General features: G+C 47.6%; 1 protein-coding gene across 6 annotated transcripts in view; it reads left to right on the plus strand.

Annotated features, from left to right (window-relative positions):
• Positions 1-475: 475 nt before the first annotated feature.
• The window catches only part of LOC143285781 (uncharacterized), a 73,547-nt gene continuing 54,653 nt past the window's right edge, over positions 476-19,369 (plus strand). The window contains exons 1-2 of one of the 6 annotated variants that reach the window (XM_076593240.1): positions 476-580; positions 5,629-7,816. In XM_076593240.1, the coding sequence (XP_076449355.1) occupies positions 6,109-7,816 (1,708 nt within the window). In that variant the 5' untranslated portion in view covers positions 476-580; positions 5,629-6,108. The other 5 variants (XM_076593209.1, XM_076593216.1, XM_076593224.1 and 2 more) reach the window with 5 other exon arrangements.

The raw sequence follows: 19,369 nt of genomic DNA on the forward strand, positions 1-19,369 counted from the left end.
GTCACACACAGTCTGCGTGTCATCATCATCGTCGTCATTATCATCAACAGCGCTCAGGTGATAAGCTTCACAGATTCCGGGGAGGGAGGTGGGGGCGGGGGGGACAGGTAAACGGGACCAGCTGCAAGATGCTGTCATTGAGATGTGCGTGTCCTCTGGTGGCGCTGACTGCTTGCGGCAGCCACAACCACATCGACCCCCCCCCTCCCTCTCTCTCTCTCTTTCAGGCTGGCCCGATGAGGTCACAGTGGTACTGATAATAATTTATGCCCAGCTAACACTGAAGAAGAGCGGTCGGCAGGCGCTGGGCGCTGGTGGCAGGCAGCAGCAGCAGTATCCAGGCCAGGCAAGACAATACATGGTGGTTTGTGCTTGCTTGGTGCCACCGCCGCCGCCGCTGCCGCAGCGCGGGGAGAGAGAGAGAGAGAGAGAGAGAGTGGTCATGTGACAGGGCCTGATTAGCATGGGGAATGATGTCAGCTAGTAGGAGACAAGTCCCACGTACCTAGTCTATATAATGTCCGTGACAATGCGCGCATCCACAGGCGTGACATGGTGATGACGGTGGCCAGTTCGAGCAGTGAGTGCCAGCTAGTGGCTATGTTTTCCACATTTCTTTCTTTCGTTTTTTTTTCTTCTCCATTATCGTGTGTGCACAACTGTAAAAAACGGAACCTTCGTCGTTTTTTGAGGCCCAGCTGAGGGTGGTGGTGTCAGTTGGAGCCAAGACAGTGGGGGTGGGGGGATCTCGTGGTGCGGAGGAGGGGGATAAAAACATCGTTGTTTTGGTTCTGCTGGCGATAGAGTCGTTGAGATATCGTCGCGGTTTTTTTGGTTTTTTGGTTGGGTTTTTTTTTTATGTTGCTTTCAGGTTTCAGTCTCGTTTCGCTGCGAGCAGCCCCGCGCTGTGGAGGGAGTTGAGGATGCTGACCGTGTTGACGATCGCGTATCTTGTCCGTCGTCTCCTTGTGTCCGTCTTTTGCTGGCTTTCGTTGACAACAACAACAACTACTACTACAGTGGGAGAGCTGTCGTGCAGCGTGAGTGCACGGCCATGTCAGGCCATGGTAGAGCCAGAAGCCACCACAGACCAGAAGCTCTGGACGCGGCCCTTTTTTTCTTCTTTTTTGGGGGGGGCGGGGGGGGGGGGGGATTCGTTTGATTTTCTGCTCTGCTGCTTATGCATTGCTTTTCCTCCGTCTTTAGATGTGTCAGTTGGTTTGTTTCTCCGGGTTCTCTTTTCTGCAGTTCTGTTGTGGTTGTCTCTCCTTCCAGCGATGGCCTTGTGTGACCATTTTTGGTGCGGATGTTGTTGTCGTTGTCGTCATTCGATCAGTGCGCAGTCACCGCTTTTTGTTGTAAACACGCAAAGGAGGCCGTCCTTGGAGTACTGTTGTCCGCTTGTGATCGTTCACTGGTTCGTGTGTGGTCTATTTCTCTCTCTCTCTCTCTCTCTCTCTCTCTCTCTCTCTCTCATGAACGACTTTCCTAAGAGGTCAGGGTGAGCTTTCTTCTTCTGCATCTTCTGATGTTTCAGGTTCTCATTTGTTTGCGTTACCCTCTGTCTGTCTCTTCTCAACGTCTTCCTCCATCCCATCGTGTGAAAATAATTTGCGCATTTTGTGGCGGCATTGCGTTTGTTACATACGAAATTAGAAGATGAGACAGACCACATCATTAGCTCCAACAGGCTTTGGGGGGAGGGAGGGATGGAGAGGTGGGAGGGGCGGGAGGTGGAGAAGCGCATTTTTGGCGCACTTGGTTGAAAGGTTTTCAGGGGGGGAGGGGGGGGGGGGGGAGAGAGAGAATCAGGGGAGAATTGAGTGCGGTCGTTCTCAGATGCTCGTTTCGCAGACGTGTCATCGCGCTATTTTGGTTGGTTGGTTGGTCGGGGTAAACGTTGTGAAACACATCTACTCAAGAAGCCTGATCATACTGTACTGTTATGTTTTGCTTTCTGCGCGAAAGTGTGCTCACGTCCAAAAGAAAGAAATGCAATGGCGGTCGTCGTGAGTTTCCCTTTATTATATCGAATGCGTTATGTTGTTGTTTTCCTGTTTATGTAACATGCAGGGGTACAGGGTTACTTCTCACGATAAACAGTTTGCAAAATGTGCATTGTTCGTATCCCTTCATTTCTTCCCCTATCCCTTGTGTGTGTGTGTGTTTGCGCGCTCGGTCTCATTGTTAGCAGAGACGGAAGATTGTGTGTGTGTGTGTGTGTGTGTTTGTGCGCTCGGTCTCATTGTCAGCGGAGAGGGAAGAGAGTGAGCATGATTTGAAAAGATCACGGCCGTTTGACCGATACGAAGAATTGTGTGCGTGAAAGCTGAAACGGGTCTAATCCTCGTTCCGCACAGCAGGGCTGTGAGTGATCCAGCAGGAGAAAGGTCAGGGAAGAACTGTAGTTATCAGCACAGTGTGGCTTTTTCCGCTCTGCTGCGGAACAGTGACCTGTACAGAATGCTCTGATGGGTGTATAGTCCTCCTTGTGGAAAATGTCATCCAGTGTTCAGCAAAACCGAGGGAGAAAAGGACAACAAAACATTTCCGATGCATAGCAGGTAACCTGAAAGGGGAGGGGGGGGGGGGGCAGAACAAAGTGTTTTTTTTTATGCATTCCTTTTCCATATACATATTTCTATACATACGTTCCCTTTTCGTGTTCGTTCTATTTCCATGTATGTTCCAGTTATGTATACGTACCCTTTGAAGTCTCCTCAGATTTCTGATAATCTTTCCAAGACCACCTCAGAGACCAGGCCCCGCGTTCGATCTGGTTTGAGTACAGAGCTTTCATGGCATTTTGGCGTCATCAGTACAATAAGACACCTCAGCGTCATCAGTACAGTAAGACATTTTTAGACATTTTAAGTGTCATTATTTCATTCAGACGCTTTAGTGTCATTGTCAGCTCGTGCCATTTAATTTGATTCATGACCGGAGAGAGGGAGAGGAGGAAGAGGATGTACCCAAACCGCTTCGTGACGTGACACCATGGAAGATCATTACCATAAGTGTATCGAAGCTTCTTCTAATTTTGCAATTCATGCTCTCATCATGTTCTTTTACAGCGTCGTGGGGTACCAGAGACAACATTTAAACGGTGTCTCTATTTCTTTTTTTTTTCTTTCTTTCTTTTCTTTTTCCTTAAAAAAAAAGTTAACCCGCCTTTTTCTTTTTCAATATGCAAATTCTAACCAAGAAAAGAACTACCCTCGATAGTGGCATTGCTGTGCTGTTGGTGAGCTGCCATAAGAGCCCATATCCTGAAAGGCGAACGGCTCACACAGAAGACTAGGAACGTGGTCTGGACTGTATCCAGCCAGTATGTTTTTGGCACAGTTTCCCCCCTCTTTTTTTTTTTTTTTTTTCCCTCCTCCATGAAGTGTACTTTAAACTTGATGATGCTGTTCAGGTAAACGTGAACAGTTCATTTAACATGTATTCCCCCCCCCCCCCCCCTCTTTTTTTTCTTCCTCCATAACGTGTACTTTAAACTTGATTATGCTGCTGAGGTAGAAGTGAACAGTTCATTGAACATGTAGCCAGAATTTCTCCCTGAGAGTATTAATTGGCATGTCCCTGTCCTCTCCAGCTTGCTCTGCGAGGCATTCTGTATGAGAAAGTTTTAATGTTGTCTTTTTCTTTCAAGTGGCGTGATAAGTTCATCCTAATACAGAGCGCGGTACACATTGGATTTCACGAGCTCAGATGTTTTCAAGTTTATTTCTATGACGAAATTGAATGAGGTGAGAACACAACTAAAGTCATAGATATTAATGATTGGGTGTCTTTTGGACGCGAGCCGCGAGCGCATCATTTATCACAATGGTGTACAGTGCGAAACGTCGATTTAACGTCGTCGATAAAAAATCGTTAATCTGAATAATAGTCGTTTTTCGAATCTGCTGTGTAATCTTTATGTGTTGTTTAACTTTAGATTGCAGTTTGGTCGTCCCACCTCTCCTCTGTGGTTGCGTTAACATCCTTTTCAGTGTTCATGGGTGTTGGTTAAGAAATATGAAGTATGGTTTTACCATCTTGATGCACACGCGCGTGGGCATACACACACACACACACACGCATACTCGCGCGGGCGCGCACACGCACGTGCACAGGCAAGCCCCGTTGACAGGTAACAAACGGCCCTGTACTGTGCAAGTGGCGGTGCATTGAGGTTGCCTGGGTTTACCTGTACTGTTGCGCTGGCTGCACACCGCTGAGCTCGTTCATCGTTTGTGCTTTTACCCCGCCAGCCTTAAGGTGTGGGTGGGCGGCACAGGAAGGGCAGAGCGGTGCAGTGTGTGTGCTGTATGATTGTTCACATTTCCGCCGCAGTGCACACAGGTCGTGTGTCTCCAATGCAGACAAGGTCTGCCGGTTCGAAGAGGTGTATTCAACGGGGGAGCTGTTTTTTTCTGCGCATGGGGCTGTTCGGACAAGTACGACAGTGAAGCAAAAACTTTGTGTGCCTGGGTGTGTTCGCGATGGTGTTATTTAGGTGAGTTGTGTTCGTCCCCTCAGACCACGTGTTACCTCCCTTAACCGACTCGGTCTGGCCTCTCAGGGGGACTAGACTGAGGAGTTTCAGGGGTCCGAGTGCGCGAGCGAGTTGAGGGGACACGGTATGTTTACGACTGAAGCGTAACCGCCACACACCATCAGAAACTCTTTCCACCTGTCTGGGTTTTTTCCCCCCCTCCCCTCCTCCTACACTCGCACGCCACACAGCCCTTCTGAGTGGGCCAGCTTTTTGCTCCAACGTGGCTCGTTGGTAGTCCCCCGGCAGGAAAACCGGAGGGGAATTGAAGGGGTTGCGCGCTCCGTGTTTTGTTGTAAACAGCCTTCCGAGTGGCGGCGGTGTGGGAGTTGCAAAGGTGGTTGGGTGGCGCGCTGCAGTGTACAGGTGTAAATTAAATGTGTGTGTGTGTATGCATGCATGAGGATGCACCCTGTCCTTATGTGTGGTATCGATTGCGCTGTTGCTGTTCATCCTTTTGAAGGGCCGAGGACATCTATTGATCGGGGTGCACGTCTTCAAGGCAAGGCCAGTGAAGTTGTCGGCCGCCGCAACGGTGTGTGCAGGACAGACCTTTCTGGCTGTTGTTGAATGTAAGCTCGAGGTTATCTTTCTTCACGCCTAATCAGAAGCCGCTCTTCTACCGTTCGCTTGATAACGCGATGTGGAGGGCTGTTCTGTTCGCTTAAGTGTTATCTTGTGCAATAGTCCGTTCGTTTTCTTGATAATGTAAACGTTGTTGTATGTGTCTTTAGTTTCGCCGGTAATGTACTATTGAGAGCAAAGTAAACTTTTTATTCTTTTTGTTTTCTTTCTTTTCTTTTTTTTAAACAATCGTTCAGAACCGAAATTAATAAATAAGTTTAAGGTGATGGCCGTTTAACTTTTTTGTTTTGTTATTGAATTTTATCAACAGGAATTTTAGAAGTCAGCGCTGAGTGGTGCTCTTGTCTTGATAAGCTCCGTTGTCTTGCCCAGTTCTGTTTTGTCAAGAAATGCCAGTCCTGAATACGGACTCTGGTTATCGTTCAGGCATTTCAAAACACTACTGTTGTTAGGAAGCAGCTTGAAATACAGACATTTCACTGGTGTCCCGCTTTTGTCAGTGTGTCGAGCGACAAGCCGATAGGACAGTGAGGAAAGGAACACGGCAAGGTGAGCTGTGTGTCTGCCGGAGGACATTGTTCAGTGCCATTGTGGGCTGCTGACAGGAAGAGCCTGTGACCCTGTGTCTCCGTGTCACACACAGGGTGAAGGAACAACTCGGCTGCAAGATTTGCTGGATGATAGCACAGAACTTTTCCCCCTGGCTTTTCTCGTGTCGTGTGACATTGCTTGTGACAGGTGTTAGCGTGTGCTGGACAAAGGCGTTCGGAGTGTGTGTGGTTTCATTCAGTCTGTAGTGGTGGGGAACGGGGACACGTGGTCAAGCCCACTTGTTCAGCGTCTTCTACGATCGGTTTTGTCTTTCAGGGTTTAAGAGAGTAAGTAACTGACTGGTTCCTTGTAGGAGACAGAATTTAGACCGCAGAGGGGTGTTTCTGATAATGTTTGTGGGTCAGTGAGAACAGAAGAGAGCAGAGATAATGGGCAAGACCCAAGAGGAAGAGGCCTCGCGGCCAGTGAAGAGAGAGGTGGTCAGTGCCAGCGCCAACCTGGAAGTGATCAGCGAGGAGAACTTTGCTCGCCGCCTGCAGGGTATGAGCGCCTGCATCAACTGTCAGAAAGAACGGTACTATGGCAGTGGCCACAAAGCCCACAACGGTCCCAGACTTCACAACAGCAACAAACAGGGCAGGCGCAGTAAGCAGGGTCGGCGCAAACAGGCCAAAGCCAACAGTCCCATTGTCATTCACCTCAAAGACACTTTGCGGTCTGCGCTGCAGCAACGTCAGCGAAGTTTCGACACAGACTCTGACGTGTCGGTCCGGTCCACAGATGATGACATTGGTCAGGACACGTTCGGTGACGTGTCCAGTATTCCGGAGTTCATTCCCCAGTACATGAACCAGCCCCACAGTCAGACTCACCACCATCGAACCCTGACCCAGCCCGTTACCCCCACTTTGTCTCAGCGACGTGAAAAATCCAAGAAAAACTTGACTGCCCTCATTTCGGTCATAGAGAAAGCTCACTTCAAAGACTCGTGCCACATCGAATCCAACTTGACAGGTCAGAATTCGAACCGCTCAAAACTGCCCCATTTGCTCAACAATGCTGTATCTTTTTCGGAGAAGAACCAGGCTCAGCAGCGCAGCATTGTCGAATGTGATAACATTGATGTCATATGCAACGATCTTCACAAGACTGAGAAGACTCTGGAACCTGCAGACGACACGGACTCCGTGTCGGACAAGTCCTCTGTGGTGTCCAGCTCTGAAGTGTTCTCAGACTCTGACAGCCAGGTGGTCGAGGAGACTACAGGGTTCGAGTTCACACCCGAGGAGCTGCAAAGACTTGCCGAGTACACCACTGGCTACCCCATCTATCGCTATGACTGCCCCCCATCGGAGTGTCCCGAGTGCCTTTCCACTTGGTACTCTCACCAGATCTACCAGTACGAAGGATGCACCTTCGACACCGCCTCTTCCCAGCGGGCGGGGAGGTACAGCCGAGGGAGGAACCGAAGCGGCAGTCACACGAACGAGTCGGAGCGCGACGCGGCTCTGGAACTGTCGGACAATGAAGCAGGAGAAGCGGACGGGGCCTGCTCGGAAAGGGGCTCGGACTACCGGGGCCGAAGAGTGTCCGGCGGGACACGGAGGCGCAACATCAGCGCGACGTCGTCGTCGGCGGCGGCGGCGTGCAGCCACGGGGGGCACCACCTCAAGACCTCCGCCCCGTCCTCGCCGACGACGGGCAGCAGCCACAGCGACGGAGGAGGGGTGAGGGCGGCGGAGCAGAGCGCCGCGGTGTGGCCCTGGCAGAAGGGCATCCGGCAGCTGTGGGACATTGACATCTCGCAGTCCGGGCGGCGGGCGGAGCACCCGGAGCTGCGCGGGGACAACCCTTACCCGAACAGCGTTTACCTGGACCTGACGGGCATGGACGTGTCGGTGTCGGTCTACTATCACCACAGTCTAATGCAGGACGAGGTGGCGCGCAACGCCGTGGCCGCGGCCTCCATGCTGGCTCCCACCGTTTACACCACCACGGCCGCCTCCTCGCTCTACTCCATCTGCTACTCCTCCTATATGGGCTCTCCGGTCTACGGCATGTCGCTGCCCCTCTCCTTCTTCAACGACAACGCCCTGCCCAAGATCGCCATGGTGCCTCCACACGAGCTGAAGATGTGTAAGTATATATAATGAGTGATGATATGGTTGCTCCTTTGATGGCGAGGACACTTTTCTTTTTTCTTTTCTTTTTTTTTTTTTTTTTTTTTTTGTTTTTGTTGTTGTTGTTGTTTTGTTTGTTTTTATTGGGGGGTGTGGGGGGACTTGTCGGGGGGGAAAGGGTGCGTGTATATTGGTGGGTGGGGTGGGATAGGGGTATGAAAGCTGAGCTGAAGGCTTGTATTTTCTCTGTTCCTCTCTCTGTCTCTTGTCTGTTTCTGTCTGCCTGTTTGTGCCAGTCACCCCCCTCCCCCTCATCCTACCCCACCCCTCTCTCTTTTTCTGTTTCTATATCAGTCTGTCTGTTGACTGTCTGTCTGTCTGTCTTTCTCTCCCTCTCTCTCTGAACCAAGCTTTTGGTTAATTATTTTCTTTACTCTGTCAGATACTTAGATAGTTCGTGGACAATAATGCGCCCCCCCCCCCCCCCCTAAAAAACAAACACTCCCCCCCCCAAAAAAAAACCCAACAACCCCCCCCCCCCAAAAAAAAAACCAAAAAAGAAACAAACCACAAACAAACAAAAACCAAAAAACCAAACAAACAACAACAAAAAAAGGGGGGGCGGGAGGGGGGAGAAGAAAAGAAAATTTGTGCATGACAACAGTTCTGAACGATCTCGATTTTCGAGGAAGAGCGGGCCCGACACACCGCCCTTTGTGGATATGGTGCCTGTTGTCCTGACATTTGATCTGTTCATTTTGCTCCAGTGTTCGTGCAGATCAGAGCCAACAGATGTTCTAAACTTTGGAAGAGAGAGGTTGGCGATGCTTCTGAATGTTTTCTGGTGCTTGCTTCTAGAGAAAATGAACATTTTTATTCCACGTCTTGCAAATATTAAATGTCCTCTGTGGACTTTTTTTTTTTTTTTTTTTTTTTTCTCCCCCTCACTTCTCTTCGCGCCATGTTGTCGAAACTGACGTGGGAAGAAAAAGGGTGAACGCGGTAAACACATGTGCTGCCTGATGTGCAGGTATACTATATTGGAGTGGGGAGAGGGGCGGGGGCAGAGATCCACTCTGCGCAGGAACTGGATGGTGGAATGGGCTTGGGGGGGAGGAGAGGGTCCGTGTCTGTTCAGCTCGGTGGGTGTGCCTCACCACTCCCTTTGGCTCGTTAACTACTCAGTGCTAGTATGCCTTCAGAACTTAATTATGCACATGGTGCATGCTGCGAACTCCTCGTGTTGATTGGTTTCCTTCCCTCTTTCTCTCCCTTTTTTCCTTTTCTCTCACTGGGATGGGGGATGGGAGAAGGATGGGCGGTGGAGGTGGATGGGTGGTGGAGGTGATGGGCGCTGTTCCTTCTTTATCCACCTCCATCCACCTCCTAATATTGATCAGTTCATGAACAAGCAAGCAAGCAAGCAAGCAAGCAAGCACGCACGCACGCACGCACGCACGCACGCACGCACACACACATATGTATGCACACACACACACACACACACACACACACACACACACACACACACACTGGCACTCTGCCGCACATAATAGTGACTCACAATGCGCCGAAAAGTCCAACAGCTGCAGGAAATAACCAAAACAAAATGTTGAACAGAAAAGAGGGGTGGCTGGGGCTGGCTGCAGGATCTGAATGAAGACTGCATGGATGAGATTAGATGCGGGGAGCGGTGGGGGTGGGGGAGGCTGGGGGGGGGGGGGCGGCTACAGTACTAACAGGGCCCGGCCGGATAAGGTCTGTTCCTGGTTACATCGTCTTCGTCATCACCACCCCCCATCTGTTTGGGGCGGGGGGGAGTGGGGGGTTGGTTTAACGTGCGTCAGCTGACTTGACAAGTGTGCGCACACTTTATACACTGCTGCCAGGTACATTATACTCGTTTAATGTAGATGGGTTGGGTGGTAGAGAGGGCGGATAGAAGGGTTTCGGGGGAAGGGGGGGGGGGGACGGCGCTGTTGGGTGTGACGTGGCGTAGCGTACGTGTGACAGATCATCTTAAGTCTCAGTTCATGTCTAGACTAAAGGTGGTGTTCACGTCCTGGATATAATCTGATGCTATACATCATACCGCACGCACTCTCCCTCCTCTTTCGCACACGCACGCACGCACACACACGTACGCTCGATAGCGGGTGAGAAAGAGAACTGTGTGTGTGTGTGTGTGTGTGTGCTTCTCTCTCCAGCCGTGTTGTATGCATTGTCACATCCGCCCACCTCGGAGAGAGAGAGAGAGAGAGACGAGGAGTGTGTATATACATCACAAGTATATTGTGCAGGGGAAATAAATTTATGGCGGTGAACCTGACCCCTGGCTACCGGGAGGAACAAAACCTCTGTTTTTATTTCTAGTGGGCATGTGTGGGAATATAGTGGGAGAGAAAGGTGGTGAGAGGTTGTGGGTTGGAGGGGTGAGGGGAAGGGGGTTGTTGGGGGTGAAGGGGACCTGTCAGTTTTTCCTGTGTGAGGTGTGAATGCGGTCCTTTGTCGCTTGAGAAGCAGTAGGTCAGGCAAGGTGATGAACTGCGATAACCCCTCATACCGTATAATACAATTGTTTATGTTGTGTGTTGTTTCTTTTCATATGTACGTATATGTCCGTTTCACTCTTTGTCTGTCTCTTGTTTCTCTTTCTCTCTCATAAATGGACTGATGGCCTAGAGGTAACGCGTCCGCCTAGGAAGCGAGAGAATCTGAGAGAATCTGGTTCGAATCACGGCTCAGCCGCCGATATTTTCTCCTCCTCCACTAGACCTTGAGTGGTGGTCTGGACGCTAGTCATTTGGATGAGACGATAAACCGAGGTCCCGTGTGTAGCATGCACTTAGCGCACGTAAAAGAACCCACGGCAACAAAAGGGTTGTTCATTGCAAATTCTGTAGAAAAATCCACTTCCATAGGAAAAAGCTAAAAAAAAACAAAAAAACCTGCACGCAGAAAAAAATGCAAAAAAAGGGTGGCGCTATAGTGTAGCGACGCGCTCTCCCTTGGGAGAGCAGCCCGAATTTCGCACAGAGAAATCTGTTGTGGTAAAAATAAAAAAAAAATAAAAAAATAAAACAAATAAACACGTGCCGTGCACTCACACACAGACATTCTCTCTCACTTTCTCTCTCTCTCTCTCTCTCTCTCTCTCTCTCTCTCTCTCTCTCTCTCTCACACACACACACACACACACACACACACACACACACACACAGACTCACTTCCCTCTCTACCATACACTCATTCTCAGAACATCGACACAGGCGCCTTTTGTGTTGCCATATGTCTTGGAGCTGGATACCTTCTCTCACGTTACTTGACTGAGAGGCGGTCTGAACCGCATAGCATCAACCCGTGGTTGCATTTTGCCATAAGGTTTGACATCCCATGCGGAGATAGTTATGTATCGGAAGCTTCCGTGTAGACGCTACTTCTGGGTGATGATCGGAAGGGAAGGAACCTCACACAAACACCACCACACTCTAGAATATGTCATGTGCGTTCGCGTGTATATTTGTGTGTGTGTGTGTGTGCGCGCGCGCGCGCGCGTGTGTGTGTGTGTGTGTGTGAGAGAGAGGGGGGGAAACTTTGCGTCTTGAGTCATGACATTGGGTTTTGAAAATAATGACATACTCTCCCGAAAGAGATTGCCTGTGCGTTTGACGGCCGCTCATTGATCGAGGAGTGTCAGAGTGCACGGCTTGTCATGATGGATGAGGTCGTGGGGACCTTCCACCACCACCTGCGACAGCCCACCCCTCAGTGAGAAGAACACTTGCAGGGGAAGAAAAAGCACCGGGGCCTCCCGACAGTTTAATCACTGGCAGACCTATTGTACAAAACCAGGGTCGTGCAAGTCGTTGCAGGCAAGTAGACTGTTCAAACAGCAGTCCATTTATCTGCTGTGGTGGCTTTCCCGTTGGAGCACTGCTGTCTGTTTGCTGTGGATTTTGCCGTTGGAACACTGTTCAGTGTTGTCTGTCTGTTGTGGACTTTCGTCGTCGGAACAACGTTCTGACACTGGCCGTGCGATGACTGCCCGGGGGTCTGTACTCGGCAGCTTTGTGTCTGAACATTCTGGTGGCGTGTCTGGGTTGCTGTGAGCCCGAGACTGTCCTTCGGCTATCAGTATGTCATGTCATGTCCAACACGCTGCTGCTTGTCTGTGACTTGTGACGCAAGAAGGGTGACGTAGGAAGGGTGGGGTTTATCTGTGAGCAGGAGGGATAGGGAGGAGTGGGGTTAGGGGGTGGGGAGCTCTCACAGACACCCACCAAACCACCCACCTACACACGCCCTCCACCCAGACCTCGTCCCTCCCAACACACCTGTTCCCCTAAACTTCTTAATGCCCTCCCTGAACCGTATGTTAGATTCGTGTCTCCAAAGTGTTTCTGTAACCGTCAGCAAGTTATATACAGCGAAGAACCAGCATGACTGAAAGAGCCAATCGGGTTAGGACCTTTGCCACAGCTCTGTGGCAGAAGATCCAACCGGCTTCCAAGTGGGCACAGCTGGATGCCGCTGTGGTCAGCCAAGACTCAGGTGTGGGTTGCGTAGGGGTCTGCATTCTAAATCCTAAAACGAGGTTTCCAGATTGCCGTGACAGAATGTGTGGATATTGAGCCAGGTTTGTGGTGTGTGGAGCCAGCAGCGGGAAATGAGAAAACAAAATCCCTTGTTTTGCGTATGTTGTTGTTATTTATTGTGGGATATATATATATATATATATATATATATATATATATATATATATATATTTATTTATAAAGCGTCTGTTATGTCTGCCTTCTTAGTTCTTTGTCTGCCGGTATGGATTAGTCGTGTGATAGCTGGTGCAGATAAACCCACGACTTTTTCGTCGTGTGATATTTGTCACGTCTGCCAGACTTTCAGTCGGTCGATCTGTATGTCTGTGTCTCTCATCCGCTCTTCACACACACACACACACACACACTCTCTCTCTCACACACACACACACACACACACACACACACACACAGGCGCGCGATCCCGAGGAGAGTTGGACAAAGAGGTAGGTAGATACGCCGATTGTGAAATAATTTTGACCTGTTGGCCATTGGGTTTAGTCTCCTTTTCTGTCTGGCCTCCTTTTTGTTAATGTCTTCCAGTTAACGGGTTTTTTCCACCTGTCTCTCTTCCCAGCCATTCCACGATGATGTCGTCACCTCTCTCTCTCTCTCTCTCTCTCTCTCTCTCACTCTGTGCACCCCTCACTTGTCGCCATACACTTTTTGTCTTTCACTAAGTCATGGTGTTTTCTTTCTTTCTTTCTTTATTTTTATTTTGTTTACTTGTTTTTATTTGCCTGTCCCTTGGTCGCAGTAATTTTGAAATAGCGGTGGTAGTGGTGGAAGTTTTTGTTTTTCTTGTAATTATTGTTTACCCTCATCCTCACCCAACTTCGATCCTTTCTTCCCCACTCCCCCTTCCCCCGCACCTTCAAGTCCCAGTGGATGTTCAAATCAGGTATGCTCTCTTGCCTTGTGTCCACGAATCCCTCTGGTAACTGCGGGCGAGTTTTGCTGATCTTGTCAGCAAGCGTCGCTTGTCGTTGAGGTGGAGCTTAACGACCTATTAATGGCAAACAAGAACAACAAGAACCCTAACCCAGAACCAGTTCAGCCCAAAGGGGGTTTGCAGCATCGGCAGGCTTCCATGCCATACTGATGTGGAGAAACGCAGCAGATATAATGTTTGTCCTCCAGATCACGTGTGGACACGTTGGGAAATACTGTAGAAGTTAGTTTCTTTTCTTCTGCTTTTTTGTATTTACTCTTAGTGGTTTATGTCAATGTAAAAATGTGGGGGAAAAAAAAGAAGTTGTAACAGAAATGAGACGAATTTTAACGCCAGAGTAATGCCCAGGCACAGGACTCAAACGTGTTTAGTTACGTGGTTCAGGGTTTAGGGTCTTAGTTCGGTGAAGGTTGCGTTGTCGAGTTCTGAACGCGTCGCTTGTTCGGTTCTCGTTGTTTTGTAGCCCAGCGAACCGCATCTTACAAACTGAGGTCATCCCAGGAACTCCTGTTTCGCTGTGAGGGCAGAGAAATTAATTGTCCTGGTGTGGTGGGGACTGAACTGGAACAGGACTTTCCAGACGAGCTGTGGAGAGAGTTTCCAGTTGGCAGTGGAATGTGGGCATTCCCCATTTCAAGTTGTGCTCTCTGCCTTTTCGAGTTTCTCTCTTTCCAAGCTCTTGCTGAGAGAGAGAGAGAGAGAGAGAGAGAGATGATTATGTACTTAATCTGTCTCTGCCTCTGTCTCTGTCTCTGTATCTCTGCCTCTCTCTCTCTCTCACTATGTCTCTGTCTCTCTCACTGTCACAATCATCCTCTATATCTTATGGGTGTGTGCACGGTGTGTTTGTGTTTGACTGTGGTTGTGTGCAAGCGTACATACACAGAGACAGACAGACAGACACACGAGATAGAGGCGAAGGAAAGAATTTGAAAGCAGCGTTCACAATCTGTAATAGAATGATCCAAAATCGAGATCGTTCCGTTTGTTGGGCCATGCATACATAAAAAAAAAAAAAAGATTTCAAATATGTAAGTTTGGCCAGATTTTTAAAGAATAAGCTAACTGTTATTTTATAGACTCAAATATTGAAATTTTAGCAGTTTTATGAAAAAATTTTCGATTGGGATGATTTAACATGATAGACAAAGTGGCACGACAGATGTTTGCAGGAGGGAGGTAGTGTGTGTGGGGAGCATTCTCATACGTTTTTTTGTTGTTGTTATTTATTTTTTCTAAACTTCTCATGTGCGTTTTCATTGACGAGAACTAACGATAGGATGTTGTCCTGTCTGTGTTTGTCTCGTTCATTTTTCTTTCAAAGCATTAATCTTCGAAATGTTGTTTGTCGCTTTTGCGCAGTTCTGTTACTGCCTGGTTTGACTTGCCTTGATAGCGTCAGTATCGTCATGGATGTAAGGATTGTTGTCTTAAGCCAAAGAATATGAAGTGGACTTTGTCGTGTTTAGATATTATTTTCTGAGGCCGCGTGGCGGAGGGAACAGTTTGAGCAGAGAGGAACTAATTATTTTTGCATTGCTTTTGGAATCTTTCTTTCTTTGTCCCATCCCCACAGTTTCAGACCATGTACGTTCATTATGTGTGATTTCGTCTGTGACTCGACCCGAAAGGGGTTGTTTTTATTTATTTTTTGTCTGTATATTTTGTTTGGGGGTGTTTTTTGTGGGTTTTTTTTTTGTGTTTTTGTTTGTTTGTTTGTTTTTTATCTTTCTTATGGTAAGTTGAACGTTGAATCATGCATCAACGCCATTGGTTTTAAACGGGTTCAGGTTGCGTGCTGGGGGCATCCGGTGCGTTTTAATGTATCTTGGAGGGTATGTTTAGGACTACTGTCTGTCGGTCGATCGCTTGCTCTGTCTGTCTGTCTGTCTGTCTGCTCTCTCTCTCTCTCCCCTGTCTATCTCAGTTTCTCTCTCTCTCTCTCTCTCTCCCTTAGCTCTCTGTCCCATTTGTCTCTATCCGTCTGTCTCCCCGTCTGTCTGTCTCTCTTTCTCCCCCAACCCACCCACCCCCGCTCCCTAACCCCACCCTCTCTCTCTCTCTCTCTCTCTCTCTCTCTCTCTCTCTCTCTCTCTCTCTCTCTCTCACGAAATTGGGTTTGTGGCTTCGATTTACAAAACTACGATCCTCAACAGCACACCACCAACTGGATGATGCGTATCAACACTGGTAGATATTGTTGTGTATTCCTTATGAAGTGAGGAGAGATTATGTAAATTGCGTGAATGTGTGCAGGGGAGGGATGGAGGACGCGTTTTTTCACTTGGTGGTATGAGCATGTTGCTTACGTCACGAAGCCACTAGACTCTCTCTCTGTCTCTGTCTCTCTCGCTCGCTCGCTCTCTCTGTCTTGCCTATTCAGATATGCGTTCCTCACATAGCAGTACCTCCATTCATCCTCCCCCCTCCCCCGTCCCCCCGATCTCATTTAAAAAAAAAAAAAAAATCAGTTTTATCCTAGTCTTTATTAGTTGTGTAATAGCAAAACTACTGCAGCAGTAGCAACAGCAGCCGTCGAAGAAATAGTTCTTGTCCTTGCTCCTCCCCCATTCCAGTGGCATGCCAGGTTTAATCTCTGGCCCCATGTTCGCTAATCCCATTAGTTACAGTGGCGAGTTTTCCATGCCTGCATTGCTTGCGTTTGGTTTACCATGTTTATGTAGTCCAGCCATCCGCGCCCCTCCTCGTCATACTAAAACGAAAGCCAGCAGCCCTTTATTTATGTATGTTAATGACGATTTTGTGTGTTTGTGTGTGTGTGTGTGTATACATGTGTGTGTGTGTGTGCGCGCGCGCGAGACATTCGTGTGTGTTTGGATGCGCGTGTGCATGCGTGTCACCATCTATTCTTTGAAAAAGGTTGTGAGAGTTTCTTTGACGTGTGTGTGTATGTAACCCTCTGTCTCTTTCTGTCTCTGTCTCTCTGTTTGTCTGTCTGTCTGTCTGTCTGTCTGTCTCTCTCTCTCTCTGCGTGCGCGCGCGCGCGTGCGTGCGTGTGTGTGTGTGTGTGTGCTTGCGTTCGTGCTTGTGTGTGTGTGTGTGTGTGTGAGTGAGTGAATGAGTGTATATGTTTGTCAAGTGTTAAGTGCATGTTTGCACCTAAAAAAAAAGGGGGGGGGGTGGAGGGTTGTGCAAGTACGATCAGGTGGCAGACATTCAGGGTGCCACGTATCTCTCCACTCCCCCCCTCCGCCCCCCCCCCCACCCCCCACCCGTCCCTCACCCAACTCTCTATCCAAACCAGGTCCCTGATGAGAATATTCCTGGGTCCGATGGAGGCAGCCAGCAGGCAGTACACATTGTGTGTGTATGGACGAGCGGAGGAGGATGGGTCGGTCAGTGATATATATACTGGGTTACATGGTACCAGTAGCAAGGGCTATGCCCCTGACCTGACACACAATAGGGTGGAAGGGGACAAAGGTCTCGTTCTGCCCCACAGACGCGTAAGATAATCCGTCCATCGCCCACCACTGGTCAGATTGTGTGTGTACTTATGCAGCAGCAATTCCTGGCATTCCTCAGCTTCCTATACTGATTTTCGGTCACCTGCTTTCCTTTCTCTTCCATTACAGTTGTTGGGGCAGTGTGCAGTTTATACCCCAAAGTCCCATTTTTGACTCACTTGTGTAAACAAAGTGAGTCTGTGTTTTTTACCCGGTGTTCGGTTGTCTGTGTGTGTGTGTGTGTGTGTCTGTGTTTCTGTGGTAAACTTTAACATTGACATTTTCTCTGCAACTACTTTGTCAGTTGACACCAAATTTGGCATAAAAATAGGAAAAATCCAGTTCTTTCCAGTCATCTTGTTTAAAACAATATTGCGCTTCTGGGATTGGCACAAAAAAATAAAGAATGAAGCCTAATTATATGCAAACTGCATTTACTGTTATATTTATATTTTTTGTATTCTCTAAACTTGGCACTTTGATCCTATATTCTGACCCAACAGCTAGAGCAGTCATTATTATCATTTCTTGTTCAAACAGGAACTTCTTTTGCTAAGCATGGAATTTTTAGTTATTTTGCAAACGTTTTGGTTCAGATAGTAAAAAGGGGAAATTACTCTGTAATGCTAGTGGAGTTAATTTGCTTTAAACTGATCTTTCTCATCTTAAACATTACATTTTGAAACAAGAGAGGCAAGGCCTTCAAGACTCACTTGTGATGCACTTTTTTTTTAAAAATCCAAGCTTTTTATGTATTGAGTATAATTTCAAAATGTAATGTTTAAGATGAGAAAGATCAGTTTAAAGCAAACTAAGTTCCCCAGCAGAGTAATTTCCCTTGTTCTGCTCGCTTCACCAAAACGTTTGCAATAAATAAAACTTCCATGCTTAGCAAAAGAAGTTCCTGTTTGAACAAAAAATGATAATAATGACAGATCCTTTGTTGGGTCGAATATCAGATCAAAGTGCCAAGTTTAGAGAATACAAAAAATATAAATATAACAGTAAATGCATTATACTCAATACATAAAAACTTGGATTTTTTAAAAAGTATATCACAAGATAGTCTTGAAGCCTTTGCCTTTCTTGTTATCTTTGGAAGGTGAAGGTTAAAATATTAACTCGCACGCATCGCACTTAAACCTGCATGCACACACGCACAGATAATCGCACGTGCATTTTCATTTGGTACGGCAGAGTTGGATGGATGCCATGCAATATACAGGTGCGTTTATGTGCATTAATTTGTTATTTGTGTGTGCGCATGTGTGCACGCGCGTTTGTGTTTGTGTGTGTGAACGCGCATGCGTATAATGTTTGTATCGTTATGTCTATACTCGTCTGCAATCAGTTCCACTGCTTAATGATTTTACGATAGTCAAAACGGTGTGTTGCATCGAATGGCAACCGGTAAACGTGTGCAGTCGAGCAGAAACAGTCCCGTTTAGCTTATGATCATGCATGTGCGCGGGATTGTAAGATTGCTCTCTGTGTGCGCGCGTGTGTTTGTGTGTGCATGTGTGCCTGTGTAATTGCACTTTTTGTTGAATTTAACACACACACACACACGCGCGTGCGCACACACACAGTTGCTCACTCACTCACTCATTTACTCACATGGATATGCACGCACATATTTATTAAGGTTGACATTAAGATTGTGACCGGATGCAAACAAAAATTGCCATGTTTGTTCGGGAACAATAGTTTACTCGCAAACAGAAATATTTTTGCCATTTTCTCTTCCTTCTTTTTCGGAGTTTCCCCCTTCTTTTCCCCACTTGTTTCTGTTCCTCACCTCATCCTTCACCCCTGCCTCTACCACAACACAGGTAAGCCCCCTCCTTCCCACGCACGTAACCCTTCCCCCCAGCCTCCATACTATCATCTTTTCAGGGGTCGTTTTATTACGAGATGTTATCCGGGAAATAAAAAAGAGATAGGCTAAGTCATTTTGAAAAGTTGCCGCCGGCAGTTTTTCGGTTAAGTATGAGTCATTTATAGGTGGGGATTTGTGTGTGTGTGTGTGTGTGTGTGTGTGTTGTCGCTGTTGTTGTTGTTTTTTTTTTTTGTCAGCGCTTTTAATGGGTGTAGGAGCGGGGATTGAAACGAAGGGGTAAGAAAGCAGGTCAGGTCAGACTTCAGCATGCAAAACACTTTTATTTTTATGTATTATTATTATTATTTAGTAGTAGTAGTTGTTGTTGTGCTAAACACTATTTCATGCATTATATATATATATATATATATATATATATATATATATATATATATATATATATATATATATATATTTTATACATACAGAGAGAGAGATTGCGCTACACTTGGACACTATATCTAGACGGTGGTGTGTTTATGTGCGCGCACGTGCATGCGTGCGTGCATCCTCGAATGTTCATGTCTGTGTACGTGCGTGGATATGGGAGAGGGCGTGTATGATTATTTGTCCACATGATACTGTTACTTGAAACGTTTCCCTCCCCCTCTGTTCGGTTTCTGAGATGAAGTGAAACGAAACGCATGTTTATTTATTTATTTATGTGTCCATTGAA

Source organism: Babylonia areolata, chromosome 1 (assembly GCF_041734735.1).
Source record: "Babylonia areolata isolate BAREFJ2019XMU chromosome 1, ASM4173473v1, whole genome shotgun sequence".
In the NCBI taxonomy this organism is placed as follows: domain Eukaryota; kingdom Metazoa; phylum Mollusca; class Gastropoda; order Neogastropoda; family Buccinidae; genus Babylonia; species Babylonia areolata.